The following is a 19,024-nucleotide window of genomic DNA, read 5'->3' as shown; positions in this document are numbered from 1 at the left end:
TTTCCATGGTTCCCCTTGGCCAACAACTCAGTTGAATGCAGCTCGGTCCAGTCACTGGGAGACAGTCACTGGGAGACAGTGACCGGAGATGGTCATTTAAAACTCCGTGTCCCATTACCAGGAGTCCTTATTAGTATCACCTTCATATATTCCAGAAAGTTCCCACTGTACTAGATTTCCACCCCTCAAAGTCCCCCAATTCCAGAGATCTCTCCTTGCACTCTGTCTTCTACAACACCCCCCCATCTGATCCCCCAATTCCCATCCCTACCTACACCGGTTAACCTGTAAAATCTATTATATTTCCCCCTCCCAGGGAGATCCGTGACTCCCCCCTAGATTCCTCCTCTTTACCTGACCTAAATTAGTCGACTTGCTTTGACTTCATAAGTTACAAATTGAACTTCTAAAAGCTAGCAGAACATTGGTGAAGATCAGATAAAACAACTCAACCTTATTATGGAACCGGGACAGTGGTTATCACCTGGTAGTCAGGATTACTGATCATGGGTGGTCTCCAGGCTCCTCTGTATTTGGGGTTATCTATCATGGGTGGCTTCCACTCGCCACAGCCAATCTGACAGGCTGGGTTAGGCATGTGTGGTGCCTCCCATTCACCATCCATGTCGTCATTCCTGAAGTTATTAGAGCAGAGGTAATATGTTAGCCTCCAGCCTTTGCAGGAAGCAATAAAAATTAGTAAATGATCAGGATACACTTGGCACCTTTCCTGGAATTGAAGAATGCTTACCAATCATCAGGTTTCTGAGCATTAGGGTTGGCGATAAATTTTGGTTCATCATCAAGCCAGCCATCAGGTTTAACAGCACTTGAGTCTTCTATTTGGGCAGGTTCATTTTCATCCCTGCAAATGAATTATTACAATGTATCTACTGTTTTAGGAAGTTCTTGAATACACATGTCAAAATATCCAGAAGATTCTGCAGCAGCATGTCCTATCATTTGGCTTTGGTGCCTACTGAGGGCACCATATACCCCCAACACACACCACACACACACACACACACACACACACACACACACACACACACACACGCACACACACACTTCATTTGCTTGTTATATGTGCTCTTGTGTTCCACACACATGTGCACACACATACATGACATGCTGAATCTTTCTTTTATCACTCAAGCTCGGCAGAAATGATGGACCAATGCCTGCTGATATGGTTTGGATTTTCTGTGTGGAAGGCTCGGTCCCCAGTGCAGCCAAGTTCACAGTGAGCTCTCGAGGAGATAATGGATCATGAGGATTTTGATTTCATGAATGAATTAGTGTATTTTCAGATTCCTGGCTTCATGGATTTCAAGCAGGGGATTTTGTTATAAAGTGGTTCCCCTGTTTCCTGGCTGCCACAATGTGGGCAGCTTTGCTTCTAAAGTTACCCCTTCCCAGGGTGTCCTGACGACATACCCACCAAAAATGGACCCAGGCACCTATGGCTGAAATGGCTGAAACTGAGCCCAGGTCTTTCTTCTTCTGCGCTGATGTCTAGATATTTTCTGTCACAGTGAAGGAAATCTAACACAGAAACTGGCACCAAGGAATGTGGTCATTTCCACTACTAGCCCTGACCGTGTGGTTCCAAGGCCTATGGAAGTTGTATGGATGTGGGAATAGCTTGGAAAAGATTGGAGATTTGGTCTAGAAAGAGCTTTGAAGGCTGGAGCAGGGCTCAGTGGGCAAGCCCGGCAACGGCTGGTTCTAGTGAGACAGCAGCTGCAGAGAAGACGCAGACAGAAGAGCCTGCCCGACAGCCGGGAGTTCGGCGTCTCCAGCCCAGCTAGACAGTGCAGATCCTGCCATTCGTATTGCTGTAGGGAGCTTATTTCCTCTATGTTAAGACATTAGCTCTTTACTGGATACACTATAAAATATAATTTTTCCACTTACTACTTTCTCGGGCTTTAACAAATTCACATTTATTTATTATCCCCCTCTCTCTCTCTCTCTCTCTCTCTCTCTCTCTCTCTCTCTCTCTCTCTCTGTGTGTGTGTGTGTGTGTGTGTATGTGTGCAGACATACATGCATGTGTATGTGCATGTATACTTATGTCACAGCACACAGGAAGTTAGAGGGCAACTTGTGCAAGCTGATTCTCTCTTCCATGAGGGCTGTGCTCACCAACCAGGTCCAGTGGCAGGCACCCTCACCTGATGAGTCATCTCACCAGCCTCATGTGGTTTTAAATATATGGTTATTATTTAGATAGGAGCTCACGTAACCCATGCTAGCCTGGAACTGTCTATGTAGCCAAGACTAACTGTGACACCCTGACACTCCTGCTCATATTTTCCCGGTGCTGAGCTGCAGGCCTCTCACACGATGCCTGACTTTTAACCTGAGTCTGCAGCAATTCCTTTCGCCACATACAAACCATGTTTTCAAGCAGGTGAATTGATTTATGTTTTATGATTTTTCTAATTTATGTCATACTTTAAAAAGATTCTTTCTAACTCAATTTTTGAAAATGTAAACACTCCATTTTTAACTCTTGTATCTTAATTTAACAAGTAACCCAGACTCAGGAAGAAAGCCCCGGGGAGCATGAGCATGGTGAGGAGGAGGAGGATTGAGGCGTCACCTTCTGTGGTAAAGGGGACATCTTGACACCATCAGCTCATTCATGGTTTCCCACAAGAACCTCAAGCTGAAAATCAGACTAAACCCAGTTCTGCTAATGCACAGACTCGGGCGACCCGATCAGAGCCATCTCTGAACAACACACAGCTTTTCTTTGAGCACCTCCTAACCCAAAACGTGAAACTGTTACCTACAGCTTCTTGAGTCTGAGGGTAACTTCCTCTTTCTGGGTACACAAACATGAAGGCTCATGGCTGTTTCTGACAGCACAAACACTTGAACAGATCACATGACCCCTTTAAAGCAGCCTGGGGCTCCTGCCCTATGGAAAGTTTGCAGTTAGCCTGAGAGGAAAGGCATCCCCTCTGCAGCCAGTGTCTCTCTGAGTCAGCAGGAGCTGACCGGTGAAATGGGAGCGACATGAATATAAAGGAAAGCCTGTGAGACAGCAAACAATGGAGCATACACACCTGGAGCTGCCAGGATGCTCAAGGAAGTGGTGGCCAATCTACACACGACACAAACCTTATAATTTACACACCACACAAACCACATAATCTATACACCACACAAACCATGTAATCTATACACCACACAAACCACATAATCTACACACCACACAAACCACATAATCTCCACACCACACAAACCACATAATCTACACATGACACAAACCACATAACCCACACACCACACAAACCACATAATCAACATACGACACAAACCACATAATCTACACACCACACAAACAGCATACCCACATTCTAAGAGGCTCAAACAACTGGAAGGAATACAATCATGAGGAAAAAGAAATCCATATCAGAACACAGAAGAACCACAGAGCCGAAAACTGGGAATGGGGGGAAATTCCTTAACACTGAAAGCAAACGGCACATTAGGTAAGGAGCACTGAGCCACCACTAAGAACTGCAAGCCTCAAGGAAAGGAATGCCTTCTCATAGACAACTGCCCAGGTGTGCTTAGTTGTCAGGGAACATGCCCTTCACAAACTATGCTGACAGAAACACATTTCAGACAAACAACAGCTGGGAGAACTCACTGAAAGCAGAGAAAAAGAACCAAGTGCATGCTGCCTGCAAGAAACCCACTTTAAGGCCAACAGGATGGCTCAGTGGGTTAAGGTGCTTGCTGCTAGTATGATGGATGGCCTGAATTCAGCCCCTAAAATCCCCATGATGGAAAGGAGAGAACCAATATCTCAGGTTGTCCTAACTTCCACACAGGCACTGTAGGGCAGACACACACACACACACACACACACACACACACACACACACACCATATAAACACATGGAAAATAAAGCAGTAAGAAATTCTTAAAAATACTTGACAAACTTAAAACAATATTTCAGCAAGGAAGTGATGTAAATGGTAGAAAAAGACCTGATGCTGAGCAAGATTAGGGAAATGTGAGTTAAACCAGAAGGAGTCCACTGTAGACCTTTTAGAATTGCCAACAAGACAAGGAAAACGGAAACTAAATGCTCTGTGTGCAAAGCAGCCGAGCCCTTGTGTGAGGCAAACAACACAGGCCTCAGGAAGGCTGGCAGCTTCTCATTGATTCACACACATTTCCTGAACAGTCCAGCAAATCTATTCCTCGGCATCTACCCTCAATAGGGGACATTACGTCTGTCCACAATTCCGTCTGTAAATGTCTACCACACATTTACTTGTAATTACACTCAACTGGAGATTCCTACAATTTCCCATCAATCTGTGAGTGGATGAACCAATGCTGACCCATTCCCAGCATAGCATAACTGCCGCAGACACACACATCAACCCAGGGCAGGCTCAGGAGACGGACAGAGACACCAGGTCCTATAAGAGTTCATTTTACATGGTGCTTTGCCAAGCTACAGAGACAGAAACCTCATAGGGTGACGAATGCGAGGTCCTTCTGGGAAGATGAAAATGCTGCAGACATCTGTGTGTCCATGAGAACCCATAGACCTATGTGCTGCAAATGAATTCAGCAGAATTTATACTTCAATGTATCTGAAGAATGTAAGTAGAGCCCAGAAAAAGACATAGAAAAGAGAACAGTGCTGAGGGTGGGCCGTCAGTCAGCATCAGACAATGGTCACTCCACCTCACTGTACTCGGAAAGCAGGGAAAGGACAGTTATGTCAACAAGTGTGTAAAATCATTTTATTGTCTCATAGGAATCAAAGAACATTTTTTTTTAACTTGTGAATTTGCATTCACGCTGCTGTGAAATCTCCTTCTGGTAGGCAGAAGGACACTATTTCTAGACCCAGTTACAAAGCATGGTGGCTGTTTCAGGGTGCTGTCTCCTCTTTTAAAACACTACTTCTGAGGTGGGATCTTTGATTCCATGAGCACACCTAAAGGGAGGACTACATAGGGAGGACAGAAACCTCCTGGGATCAGCCACTTGAGCCTGTTAGGAAGTGGCAGCATCTCCACAAAGTCAGAGTCAGAGCCCCTCAGCCAGGCCACCTCTACATCCCTGTCTCAACCAACTGAGGTAATAGTCAGTGTCTATTGTCTTTGCCTGATAAGTTTGGGGATATTTGTTACACAGCACAATCTAACACAGTGGTTAAATACAAAAAGAAATATATTCTACTCAGCAAACCTTCATTAAGGGTTATGCAGCTGGCAGGAGAAAAAAACTATGGTTCTTAGGAATAAAAGCACATGATCTTTAAGCAAAAATCACAAAACATATCTGAAGAACAAAGACTAGCTTGGTAGAAAGAACTACAGTGGCATCCTTCACAATCATCAACTGAATGCATTTCAGTGAAGGAAAACCTTCAGTCCCCCCAAATGGAAACAAACACACAGCTGGTAAAGAGGGGTGAAGCTTCAGCATGATGATGGGGTGAGTCCCACAGAAGCCTTCTAAGATGCTGACAGAACGGCAACCTAAAGCCAAGTTGTTACTAGACAACCACAACCACAAACAAAACCAACCAACCAACCAAATAAACAAAAACCCCAATACTCTATAGGGCACCTATAGAAAATGCCACACACATACGAAGAACAAGCCAGGAATTAAAATGAAAGGCTTGATGTTTCAAACTCATGGGTCTTCCCCCAGAACTAATATCATAAAAATGAACACATGATGAGAAAAGGCAATAAAGTAAAAATATTAAAGAAAATTTTAAGTTAAAAAAATAGGAAAGTGCAACATCCATTTCTGAAAATTATTTCATACGAAATCATCAAAGCAAAGAGTATTGTCGCTGATCCACCCTGACCAGCTGAGCTCGACAGCCTGCAGCAGGGAGCCCTGCCTTACCAGTCCTCTGGCTTCACTGCGCTGGGGTCAGGGATCCTGGCTCTGTCATCCCACTCGTCTGGCTTCGTGTCATTGGGATCATCAATTTCTCTGGGGGGATTGATAGGTGGGGTCACATCCTCCAACATGCTCCCTTGGTTCACAACTTTCTGATCAATGAATATTTCAAATGTATCATCCGGATTCAACACTAAGGAACAATTTTAACACTTATAGTTAGTATTCAGACAGACACTGCAAAGATAATCTTCTAATAAAATGACCTGAACTTTATGGATACAATTTCCTCTTAACTAGGAAAACCCAGTGTATTGCATCAAAACTCGCTGAAACTAGCTACAATATTTTCAAACATAAAGACAAAATCTGTTTTAAACCTATTTTTTTAAAAATGAAATTTCCATCGTTTCCACAGGTAAACTACTCAAAAACTAGCTCACTCTGGTGGGGACTCACGGCCACAAAGTGTCCCTGTTACAGTTATACAATGTAATCCGATCTTCCTCTTATTAAAACAAACCCCAGAACTTAAGAGGTTGCAAGTATATTACAAAGAACTCAAACTGTTTTAGAACCATTTGAAAGTTCCGGATCCAGTACATATCACCCCTAAAAACAGATTTTCCTACAAACCTACATTTCCCTACATAAACCCCATGTAGCAGACAGGGTCAGCAAAGTTGCCCCAACCTGTGACTTCCATCCTTTCTGAACTCCCCCGGCCCCTATTGGGCACATTATTTATTTTCTCCACATGTTGTTACTTAACACAGCTCATCCTCTCCCAAAGATAAACTTCTTAAAGGTAGAGACATTTGTTTCTCCTGAAAGCACAGGCCGTCAGCAAGTCTGTGGTCACCGAATGCTTTGAGTGAATGAGTGAATGGCATACCAAGAGTATAGAGGTGAGTCTTCCTGTCTGTAAAGAACTCTCTCAGATCGACATCTGGAGGTTTGGCGTGCTTCTCTTCAAAAGCTCCAGTTTTGGGATGTTTGTGTCTGAAGATAAAATGCAGCTTATAATCTTCTCCACATTTATCTGGTCCAAACATGATGGTATAGGACGTTTTATCATAAAAGTCTTCCTTCAAAGAGATGATGGTCCAGATTAGTCCAGAGTCACAGCGTGGTCAGTGATTCTATTCTCTCCAATGGTGGAGTTTACAAAGTACAGTTAAGTGCCAACTTAGTGAAGAACTAACCCAAATGACAATAAAGACAGGACAAAGTGAGAGCTTTGGTGTCAAAGTAAGGCTTAGAGAAGCAAATGCTACTTCCGCCCTGAAGGTGCAGGGAAGCTGGTGCCTTAGCAGCACAAGAAAGCTTCCTTCAACACTTTATGCAAATACACACGAACAGTTCCTAGGAAATCCAGCGCATTTACAACCCTAGGCTAAAGTAATTATTCATTACCATTATCCAGGAAGATAACAGAAATAACTCTTAGAGAGGAACTCCGGATTTCATTCCCTGTGTGGCCTATTCCTCTGGCCCGTTATTCTGCACTCAGATACTGCAGCTCCAATGCCTCCACTGCCATGCGACTGAGCGCGTGTGGCTGAGTGAGCTTCTGAGCCCTCTGGATCCCCACACCATCACACCTCAAATGTGGAGATGACAATCCCCACCTTCGAAGGGCTCTCTGAGGACTCGCTGAGTCCAATAAAGTCCTTAAAGGAATGCGAGCCAATGATGTTTTTGCCATCCTTTCACTAAGACCCTGACCTACAAGACCTAAAATGAGAGCTCCACTAATACGTCCTACAAATGGCCTCTCTTTCGTCCGAAGCTAAAGTTCTGATGCACTGTGCAGCTCGCCCACAGGCAAGCCATCTCAACACTACCTGAAGTCGCCTCACTTCTGCTACAGCCAGATGGCGCTCCTACCGTGACCGTTTCTTTTGCAGAATGCTATAAGAAGTGTCCCCAACATGTCAGAACCCGAAGGCTGCTTTAGTCTTTTCTGTGTATTTGGTGACACTTGAAACAGCCCATCTTTTAATGTGGGCTTCAGGCCACTTCTGAGCAAACTTGGGAAGAACTCCAATTTGTTGCCTCATTAGCATCTCTAAGCACCTGCCACTTCTATTCACAGATGGGCAGAGTTATTTATGCTATATCTGATATCTCCATCAAGTAAAGCAGCCGCATTATGAATCCTGAGGGCAAACTGTAAAGACCACGTAGACTCAAGTTGGAAAAAGACAGAGTTATTATTTTCAATTGAAAACGAACTTTCCGGTTGTTGTCGCCCGCTCCTTAGAATACTTACTGACTTTAACAAGGTGTTCTTAGATATTAAAATGTCATACCAGAATCAAATCATCAGTGTCTGCTAGTAGTTTGATGTATGCACCTCCACAATCAATACCATCTTGAAAATTTACTTCATATCTAAATGGAGGGAAAAAAACCACACTGCTGATAAATAAAAGTTACTTGTTTTTCTTTAAAGTATAACGAATTACTCTCAATTCCTTTAAGCAGAACACTTCACATTACTGCCATGCTCACCTAATGCGTCAAGTCATGATGTTAAAATAGAAAAGTATTAAAAATAATTACAACCAACCAGAGGAAAACCAACCACCCCATTTACATAATTTTTCCAGTCAAAGTATTAGGGGGAAGATAAGAGAGTTTTAACTAAACTGCAACAGGAAACCCCAAATTCTGATGAGGAAAGTTCTCCCTATATTCTCCTTCTCGATGGAACTGGGTATCAAACTCAGGGCCTCCTTCAAGCTGGGTAAGTACTCTACGTCTGAGCCAATCCCCAGCCTCCGTGTTCTGTGTGCTCTTAGCTACAACAGGTTTCTCAGAAACTGATGATAACACTGGAGATTCGGAACCCAGTACTAACTTTTATTTTAATTCAACTGCACCTAAACCATGCTCAATAGTTTGAATTTATTGAATTAGATTTTCATTCAATAACTTGGGGTATTTCACACCAAAACACCCACGAGAAAAGTGAAGCTTTCACTGTCAGTGTGACAGCTAGACACCCAAGTCTCTCCTAGATTTACAACACCCTAGAAGTCTAAGCCAAATCTTTCTATTTTAGGTTGTTTTTAAGGAAATAGTATTGCTAAAATAATAAGACATAAGCCTAGGTGTCTGATAAATGAACAAATCATGTAAAGAAAATCCATGAAGGAGTTGTCAAAGTAAAAAACAGTAAAAAAAAAAATGAAAAAAGGTGTTTTTTTTTTTACATGAAGTGAAACAAAGAGATGAAAACTAAAGAAACTGTACATAATGCTGATTATTTATAAATGACTATAGTTTTAAATGTTTCCAGCAACTTCAGGGACAAGATGAAAAAATAAAAAAGCATACACAAACTTCCAGCTTAAACCCAATTGGTATACACATTTGAATCAAAAACAGAGAAAAGGAAAAAGAAAGGAAGGAAGGAAGAAGACCGTGAGCGAGTCTGCATAGCTTGCAAGCCTGCGGGCGCCATCCCTGCCTGGCTCCTTCCAGGCTGCCTGCAGGAGGCACAGACTTTCAAGTGGGAAAGCCCTAAACTGCTTCTAGATTCTTCCACCTGCCCCCCTGCCCCCTGTGTGAGCACAAATCATTTAATAAGCTTTGGATCTGTTTGCTCACCTATGATGTGGGACGTGGCCCTCAACTGCTTAAAGATATTAAGGGTATCTCCATGACAGGGAAACAAAGGCTCAAACACGTCACATTCTGTTAAGGAACTTAATAAAAACAATTTTAAAAAGTTTCAAAATCAAGGAAAGTGTGTTTCTCTGAAAGCGTGCGTTTCACTTAACACACAGCTTGCCAGTTTCTTCACGGGCTCATATCTCTGAAGATGAAAATAGAAGAAACGACGCCTGGTCTGGCTTAAAGATTGCCATTTTCAGGAAAATTAAATAGAAAAGATTACTGTATTCCAGGTGACTCCAGGAAGAAGGGTCCTCCAGGAAGTGCAGACGCTAGAGGAACACCACAAACTGGCTCTATAGACAGGAACGTGGCTTTGCTGTCCCGTCATGCTGAGGTTCAGCCACTGTTCATTTCTTATCCTGCAATCTTTCTGTTTCTGAACATTAGCTCTGCGGGGCCTGCCTGCCTCTCAGATACTTGGGAGGTGGAGACAAGGAGGACCCTGAAGTGAAGTCCAGCCAGGGCAACTTGGTGAGACCTTGTTGCAAAATAAAAAGTACAACTGGGGCCGGGATCTCAGAGGCAGAGCACTGCCCAGCACACGCTAAGGTTTGTCTTCCATTCCCAGCGCCATCAGAAACAAACCCACAAACAAATCGAACATTAACTTGCTAGCATGAATCATACACAGTGGACTGGGGAGGGGGCAGTCAGCAAAACGTCTGTCGTCATATAAGGAGACTGCCGCTAAATGTGCAGCCAGCAGGAAACCGAGAACACAAACACAGTATCTGTGTAAGTCGGATTTCTCAGGAGTATCATTTACTAAATATTCTACAAGACAGTTAACGGGAGAAAACTAACTTAGATGGTCAGCCATACCTGGGGAAAACAATATTAAAGCTACAGAGGATTTTTATATGCAGGACTTCTTCAAATCTTTCATGGGCTAACGTGCTTTCTTCTTAGGCTAGGCCTTCTCTAATTTTCAAAGGCTGTATGATCACACAGCACATCGAAGCTGGATGTTTCTTTGAGACCCATGCATGAACTTTACCTGCTGGGTATCCCAGTCTGAAATCTGAAATGCTCTAAAATCCAAAGCACTTTGGGTCACACTTGGTCAATCAAACTGTTTCAAATTTCAGAGCAATAGATAGTTCTAAGTGCTTTGAGGACTGAGAGAAATTTAAAACAAACAAATCAAAAACACAGAAAAATTGCTAATTTATTGGAGTTTTTGAGGCAGAGTGTGGAGCATACTAGAGACACAATAGAGATATAAAACGGAGAGCTGAGACAGCCCCAGGAAGGGTAGAAGCAGACAGCATCCAGCATCCATCCCTCCAGCCTAGACCAACTTTAAATCTAAAGAGGCTTCAGGAAGTGGAGAACTGGCCAGTGGGGGGCTTCCAAGAATGCCAGCTAATGCTGTGGGCACTGACCTATTTGCTACAGAAGAAGCCCACATGCAGCCTTCACAACCCCACCTCAGCGTACGTAACTGGCAAGAAACCCACACCACTGAATTACCCTTAAAAAAAAAAAGTGCCCAACTCATACAGTGCCAGGCCCCGCCCAGACTTCCAATGAACGGCTCCATTCTAGAACTTGCCCACCTGTGGTCCCACAAAGCAGCTGAGCAATTCCAGTTCCACACCCATCCACCCTCATCCTGGAAGACAGAAAAAAAAAGTCCTGCCTTAAACAGATTGGCCCACCAAGGCTCCAAAAAAGAGGCTGAGGCAAATCAACCCGCAGACCCTGGAAGGTTCTGGACATCCCCATCCACTTCGAGCACCCACCTCAGTCCACCAAGGTCCTGCCAAGGAAGCAGCGGTCAAGCCTGGACACTGGTGGGCATCTGCCACCATAACCAAGAGCATCCACTGCATCCTCCCAGGCCCTCCAGACCTTCAGCTGTCCAACATGGCCCGTGCTATGGCCCCAGAAATCAATGTGTTCCCTGTCCCTACTGCTGAGAGTGACACACCATGCCTGAATCATCTGGAGCATCCCCACACCCACTAAAACAAAACAAACAAACGAAACACCAAAGCTGAGGAAGCTACCTGCAGCTGCATGCAGTGCAGAACTTGCTCCATCTGAAAGAGCTGCAACACGCTGACAGTGACCTCACAAACCCCAGCCACCTAAGCCACTGAGACACCTGCAACCACCAGTTTTATAGCTAAAGATGCTACATGACACCACACTACTGTGCCCATGTGGAACTAAAGCCAGCGTGGCCTACCCAACCAGCATCTAGGATTCCTTACCAGGAAGATGCAGTTTACTGCAAAAGCCGCTGTGTGGAGGCAGCCGACCTGAATTCTAGGGTGCTCAAGGACTCCAGGGAAATCCACCTGGAGAAAACTGTGTCTGAAACACATGATTCTTCAAGTCTGAAACATCTCAAGAGGAATTTCATGAAACCATGAGAGAAAGGCACTGTGCACGCTGGGAAGCAGATGCTGTAGGGAAAACCGCACAGGCCCCGAAAGCGAACGAGATGGAGAACTCACGGAGGTTACAAAAGCAAAAGCTAAAGATGCAATCAAGAACACCTTAGCCAGCAGAGCTAGCCTTTCAAAACAAAGGGAAAAGAATCACTTCCTAGGACAAACAAAACCTCTGTCAATTCAGCACCAACAGACCAAGCCTTACAAGAAATTCAGAAGGGAATCCTACTTTGGAGGCAAAAGGACGATAGTGACCAACAGAGAAGCACATTAAAACATAAAACTCAGACCACACACACACACACACACACACACACACACACACACACACTCACACACACATTTAAATAATCAGAGATGAACAGTAAGAGAGAAATCAAACAACAAAAAATTACAAAACAAAAATGTATTGACAAAATTAGAGAAGCCCTAGTAACAATAGCCTTGAATAGCAACAATTTAAACTCCTCACAAAATGTTAGATAGACTTGCTGAGTAAATTTAAGAAAAGTGAACTAAACAAGCAAACAAACAAACAACATCAAAACCCCCAAAACACAAGAAGAGGAGCCAACCATTTTTCACATCTGAAGAGGTTCACAGAGGTGGAACACAAAAAGATGTGCTATTCAGCGGGAAGAGGACAGTTCTGCTCACGTCAGGCAGGAGGGACTGTGAAAGGAGACAATCACAGTACCGAAAAAGGGGTCAGTTAGAGGGGATAGAATCCCAAGCAGTGTGGGTGTGAACTGGAGACTTCAGCACCACGTGTGTACAGAAAACACAACTAGATTACAAGGAGAACCAGTAATTGCGGGGACACTCCTACACCCCCCAATTTAACAATGAACAGATCATGTAAGCAAACAGTCACTGGATTTAAACTATTCCAGACCAACCAACAGTTACAGAGTGCATCCCCAGCAGCTGCAGAAACACATTCTACCTGGTAGGACCCAGGGCTTCCTCCAGGAGAGACCACGTGCTAGTAAAAACAAGACACACAAATTAGAAATAATTATTAATCAATTAATGTTTGGGCTATATGAAACATTCTGGAGCAAAAAGAAAAAAATCTCAAAAGTCCTATTAAAAATATACGCACGATTTTAATCTCAGCACTCGGGACTCCGAGGCAGGTGGATCTCTGTGAGTTCGAGGCCAGCCTCATCTACAGAGCTAGTTCCAGGACAGGCTCCAAAGCCACAGAGAAACCCTGTCTTGAAAATCCAAAAAAAAAAAAAAAAAAAAAAAAAGAACTGCACTGGAGCCTTCTGTCAACACTCCCAGGACTGCAATCAGTGTGTGAGATGCCTGCACACCCAGCCATCTGTCAACACTCCCAGGACTGCAATCAGTGCGTGAGATGCCTGCACACCCAGCCTTCACTCAGCACCATATTCTCTATGGCCACCATGCAGAATTAACTGAGGTGACCACAGATGTTTGGACAAGGAAGTGGTCCGTATGCTCAACAGAGTACTGCTCAGCCACTTAAAAAGATTAAACTTTTATTCACAAGGACACGGCTGGGACCATGGGACATCACATTGAGTAAAATAATTCCGGCAAAAAACCTGAAGATATGGTCTTGCTCCTTTCGGAAGTAAAATATTGATTTTATAGAGGTGAAAAGGAGTCGAGGAAGGAAAGAGGGAAGATGAAGATCAGGGACTCAAACACACTCAGAGGAGGAGGAGGGGAACTACAGAACACCCAGGAGGAGGAGGGGGACTACAGAACACTCAGGAGGAGGAGGAGGGGGACTGCAGAACACTCAGGAGGAGGAGGAGGGAGGACTACAGAACACTCAGGAGGAGGAGGGGGACTACAGAAAACTCAGGAGAAGGAGGAGGGGGACTACAGAACACTCAGGAGGAGGAGGGGGACTACACAACACTCAGGAGGAGGAGGAGGGGGACTACAGAACACTCAGGAGGAGGAGGGGGACTACAGAACACTCAGGAGGAGGAGGAGGGGGGACTACAGAACACTCAGGAGGAGGAGGAGGGGGGACTACAGAACACTCAGGAGGAGGAGGAGGAGGAGGAGGAGGAGGGGGACTACAGAACACTCAGGAGGAGTGATGGAGGAAATGATGATCTGTCTATGTGTTACTCTCATTGGTTAATAAAGAAACTGCCTTGGTTTTTTGATAGGGCAGGATTTAGGTAGGCAGAGTAAACAGAAAGGAATGCTGGGAAGAAGGGAAGTTAGGCAGACGCCAAGCCATGCCGCTCCTCTCCGGGGCAGACGAAATGAAGCTCTGGCCCAAGATGGAAGTACGCTAGAATCTTCGGGTAAGCCACCACCTCGTGGTGCTACACAGATTATTAGATATGGGTTAGCAAGATATGAGAGTTAGCCAAGAAGAGGATGAAACTAATGGGCCAGGCAATGTTTAAAAGAATACAGTTTGTGTGTTGTTATTTCGGGTGTAAAGCTAACCATGTGAGAGCCGGGCAGGACGAAAAGCAGATCGGGCCGCAGCTCCTTCTACAGAGGAGGAGGAGGGGGGACTACAGAACACTCAGGAGGAGGGGGGGGGGACTACAGAACACTCAGGAGGAGGAGGAGGAGGGAGACTACAGAACACTCAGGGGGAGGAGGGGCACTACAGAACACTCAGGAGGAGGAGGGGGAATTACAGTACACTCCACAAAGGCAGGCAACTATAGAAATCTTTCAGAAAGACCCAGAAGGAAAGTCAAGACACAAAGATGTGATAAGCGTTTAAAGAAACAGAAAGGTGAATTTCCATTACACAGTGACTGTAGCAGTCAAAGCATTTCAGATCTCAGATTAGGCGTGCTCCACACATACATGTTCGATATGTACTGACATGTTTTGGCATGTATCGACATGTTTTGGCATGTATCGACATGTTCACAAACTGCAAAAGGCATCATAAAGTTCAGCAAAAATCAAGTGCCAATTAAAGCATTTAACATCAAATATTTTCATTTCGGCCCATCTGACTACTTTTTGATTCTTGATCCTTTCTAAATTTTCAAAACAATCATTTCACAGTTTTGGAAATTTTTAGATGTATTTTTCTGTTTTGTGTTTTATCTGGCAGACAACACTTTCTCATCAGTGACTCATAGAGAAAACACTCCATTTATCCCTGACAACTTGAATTTTGTATTTGTTTTCTGTATATCCCTTCCCAAATGAACAGTGCGCATTCATAAAGTGATGCTCCTTACACCTAACTTCCTAACTTTTAAGAGACTGAGAGTAAGGCTGCTTTAAAGCCTCAAGGAAGGGTGGGGAGATGGCTCAGTAGTTAAAGTGCTTGACACCCCAGCTTTAGGACCTGAGTTCAGATCCCCAGAACTCATGTAAAATACTTAATAAACATGGAGGCCAGCCTCAGAATGTGGAGGCAGGAGATTCACAGGGCAGGCTGGCTAGGGAGACACGTTGCAGATCGAGAGACTCTGTCTCAGAGAATAAGGTGAAATTGCATCACGGACGATGCCAACATCAACCTCAGGCTCCACAGGCTTACGCATACACATATGTACAATTGCACTCAACGCCCCTCTCCCTTGCTCCCCCCCCCGCCCCTGCCACCTCCACACACACCACAGAGAGGAAAAAAAGTAAAAGAAAGAAATTACCAGCAAAGCCAATTAGTAGCAAACAATACCAATGTGCATACTGGTCCCACTAAGTATTTGTAATATTATTTTAGGTGGTTCAGTTAGCAGGGAAGCCCTCCTTGTCTTTACATAGTATGGAATGGCCACAGAAACGGGTTCATCTAGACTAGAGCTTAATCCCAGAAAGAAAGGCTGCTCACTGCATGGGCAGAGAACTGAGGGTCTGGAGGCCTGGCCACTGCTATTTCCGTAGGACACATTGACCTGGGGCAGTTTCAGGCACAATGTGGCTCGCCAGAGACCTGGATAGGGATGTTTTCAGAGCTTCATTTTGGCTTTACAGCACTGCAGGAGAGAGAAGGTTGGGGATTTACAGCCGACCTGGGCCAGTGCACTTGCAAATCACCTCGTTGATGGCAGTGTAGGGGAAGAGGAGGTCTCTGGCAGCGTGGGGCTTTGTGGGCAGACACCGACGTGCAGACAGGGTTTCCTCCTAGAATCAGTCTGCAGCCCTTGAGTGGCTAGGCATGAACAGGTCATAAGCTGGCCATGCTTATGGTTTGATAGGGTTAGGCCTACCCTATCAGCAAGGAACTAGAAAAACTAAGATAAAGGTGTGACTTCACCATCCTTCGTGGTGATAGAATTGTGTGTACCGGACACGCGATGTATAGTTTATCACTAAGCCATTTGTCCCCCAGAGACCAGGGTGTGGTTATGGCTGTGTGCATTTGTATACGGATCTGGAAAGGGAAATGCGGATTTTTTTTTTGTTGTTGTACATAGCAGCAAAACCTGACATACATTCAGATGCCGAATTATACCAAACTAATACCAATTAAAAAGTCTTAAAACTTACTGAACTATCAAAGGTCTATCAGAGAAAATAAAGGGTTTATTGAGGACGGCAGATATTGCATGGTGCTTGGCCTTAGACTTCAGAACCAGCCCTCGGTCGCCAGGCACCTGGTCTTCCTTCAGCTCCTCTATTTCCCATCTTCCTAAAGGAGAAAGCGAAGTAAGTGAGCGAAAACAGAAGACGCACAGAAGATGGCCTCCCAGCAGTCCTGAGCAGTGCTCTTTCCCATGAAAACTGACTACGGAAAAATAAAACCAAATAATGCATCAGGAAATAATATCTGCAGTTTGTAGTTCCCTTCCTTTCCCCCTCTCCTTTCTCCTCCTCATTTCCCTTTTCATCATTCCCTTACCCTCCACCTCTCACTCGCCCACCCCATCTCTTTCTCCCCACCCTTTCTCTTCCTTTCTCTCTCTCTCCTCTACTTCCCACCCCTCCCCTTTTCTTTTCCTTGCCAGTGTTCAGAAACTGGTTTCATTTCGTTAGCCTCAACTCGGAAGACTAATAAATAACACGGCAGGTACACTTCTAAAATGGATGCAATTAGGTTTTCTTGACCTACTTTCAATAAAACAAATGATAAAATACAGTTTGTCTCATAAGGTCTGTGAATGCTGACTTTAAAAAACAGTGTATAAAAGCAAGTGCCCTTCCTGTCCAAGCGCACCCTTTTGACCAAGAGCAAAGTTTGCCTTGTAGGACACTTAAATTAAGATGAAAAGAAAAAACCCCACACAAAAGACGAGCTATTTAAAAACTCCTATGAGACAAGCTGAGCAGTCTGCCCCAGGGTGGAGCCAACCGACTAGGAAATGCAGGCAACACTTCAAGCATCTTCATGGCAGCTGCTGCAGGTACTTCAACCGCGCTGGAAAACTATCTCACCAGACAAACCCCGCCCCGGTTAAGTCACGCGACCGAAAGAGCTTTGGGCCAGAAAGCAGCAGCACCCCAGAGAAGCACTAAGCCAGCCAGTAACAAAGCCCAGCTGGGGCTCCGGCCCGGGAGTTCAGCCTTCCGGATCTGAGTGTTCCTGCCTTGAGACCATGGGGCTACGCAGCCGGGCTGACTGGAGTCCCAGAGTTCTGTGTTGGACATCACTCTGTTCTCCTTTAAAATAGGGGGAAAATCAACTTATCTTAATTTCAAAATTAGATGTTTGAAAATTATGCATGTTTGTTCCAACTAAGCTCAACTCGGCAAAAGATGGTGATTTTGTTACGATGTTTCAACTCACAGTGATATTTATGGACACTAATTAAATCACTAATGCTCGAGACTGCTTTTTTCTTTCTAAAAACAATGCAACTGCCACAACTCTTATGACCAAAGCAGCTTGAGGTTTAGTCTGTCGTTTTGTATGGACTTTTGGGATTTAAAAAGAAATCTTAAAGATTTTCGAGAGCAACACATTGTACGCGTCTGCTCACATGGCACTCAGAGAGCTCTGGCAGGGGAGCGCATGGCTGAGGGCAACCTGGGGGACATAGTAAGACCCGTCTTAAAAATAAAAGCCCGCAGGTCTCCCTAAAGCACACCCCCATCTTATGCTTTTACAGAGTGAACATTTGGCTTCGTTTTTCTTAAAACAAAACAAAACAAAACAAGACTGTAAAGTGCTTAAACACAGTTGCTTAAATCAAACATTCTGGGTTTTAGTGATGCCGGGCTTAGTGGATTATTTTTAGCAGTGTATTCCCTAGACTCATCGTTTCTTTAAGGGGAGCAGTTCTATAAACGGCTTTAGATTGACCTTCGCATGGTCCATGTGGGATAGAGGACAGTTTGTATAGATGAAGGCAGGCACAGTCTACATCTTACACAACGGAAGCTGCGAGAAGGAAACTGACAACGGAGGTCTGTTGCACGTGCTGAGTCTGAGCTCTAGCCGTATGCTTGTGTGACACCCCCCATCCTGGTCCCCTGCAGCACAGGACACAGGATGCTTGAGGAGGCTGCTTCTAGACCAGAAGGCAGACAGTCCTTCTGTCATTTTCCAAGTAGCCTTTCTCGGGAAGAAAATATGACCCTGAAAGACACTTCCACAGCCGAGCCTGCAGACAGCCCCACCAGGGCCCCTGTGGATGATGGGCAAGGCTGAAGCTGAGGGCTGCAGAGGTCATAATCCACCTCTGCTCTTGATCTATGAGTGCCCAGGCTTGAGGTCAAACATCCAGAACAGCACCGTGCAAGCTAACCCCCTGTGGTCAAAGTCCAGCTAAATTTAAGAGTCAGAAACTGGCTCAATCAGGCAATCCCTGCAACACTGAAGAGGAACAGTGTGAAAAATCGAGCATTACATTGTGAGGGCCAGGTGGCCCTTGTGACCAGCATAATTTAACAAAAATATAATCTCAAAAGCTAGTGAACATGGGCTATTGTTATCTAATACTTAAATAAGTATTTTACCATCATATATGGAAATTTCTGAATCCTTATCATCCTTCTTTGCTTTTGATAAGACCCACCTGTAAATAAAGGTGAAGACAGATATTTGCCATTAAAATAAGATTTGCAGTTTATAGATAAAATGAATGTAAAAATTCAAGATATTAGCCAACAT

At 44.5% G+C, this 19,024-nt stretch overlaps 1 protein-coding gene across 1 annotated transcript in view; it reads right to left on the bottom strand.

Moving 5' to 3' along the window:
- Nucleotides 1-19,024, bottom strand: part of Clgn (calmegin) — a 32,924-nt gene that overhangs the window by 7,441 nt on the left and 6,459 nt on the right. The window contains exons 4-10 of the mRNA XM_041663589.1: nucleotides 18,871-18,929; nucleotides 16,462-16,603; nucleotides 8,221-8,302; nucleotides 6,801-6,993; nucleotides 5,909-6,098; nucleotides 752-865; nucleotides 485-635 (exon numbers count right to left, since the gene is read on the bottom strand). Of these exons, the coding sequence (XP_041519523.1) occupies nucleotides 485-635; nucleotides 752-865; nucleotides 5,909-6,098; nucleotides 6,801-6,993; nucleotides 8,221-8,302; nucleotides 16,462-16,603; nucleotides 18,871-18,929 (931 nt within the window). The remainder of the gene's footprint in view (nucleotides 1-484; nucleotides 636-751; nucleotides 866-5,908; nucleotides 6,099-6,800; nucleotides 6,994-8,220; nucleotides 8,303-16,461; nucleotides 16,604-18,870; nucleotides 18,930-19,024) is intronic.

Source organism: Microtus oregoni, unplaced genomic scaffold (assembly GCF_018167655.1).
Source record: "Microtus oregoni isolate MIOR12 unplaced genomic scaffold, Mior012 000014F_ref0000157, whole genome shotgun sequence".
In the NCBI taxonomy this organism is placed as follows: Eukaryota; Metazoa; Chordata; class Mammalia; order Rodentia; family Cricetidae; genus Microtus; species Microtus oregoni.
Note: the sequence above shows the minus strand (reverse complement) of the source record. Positions and strands in the feature narration are given on the sequence as shown.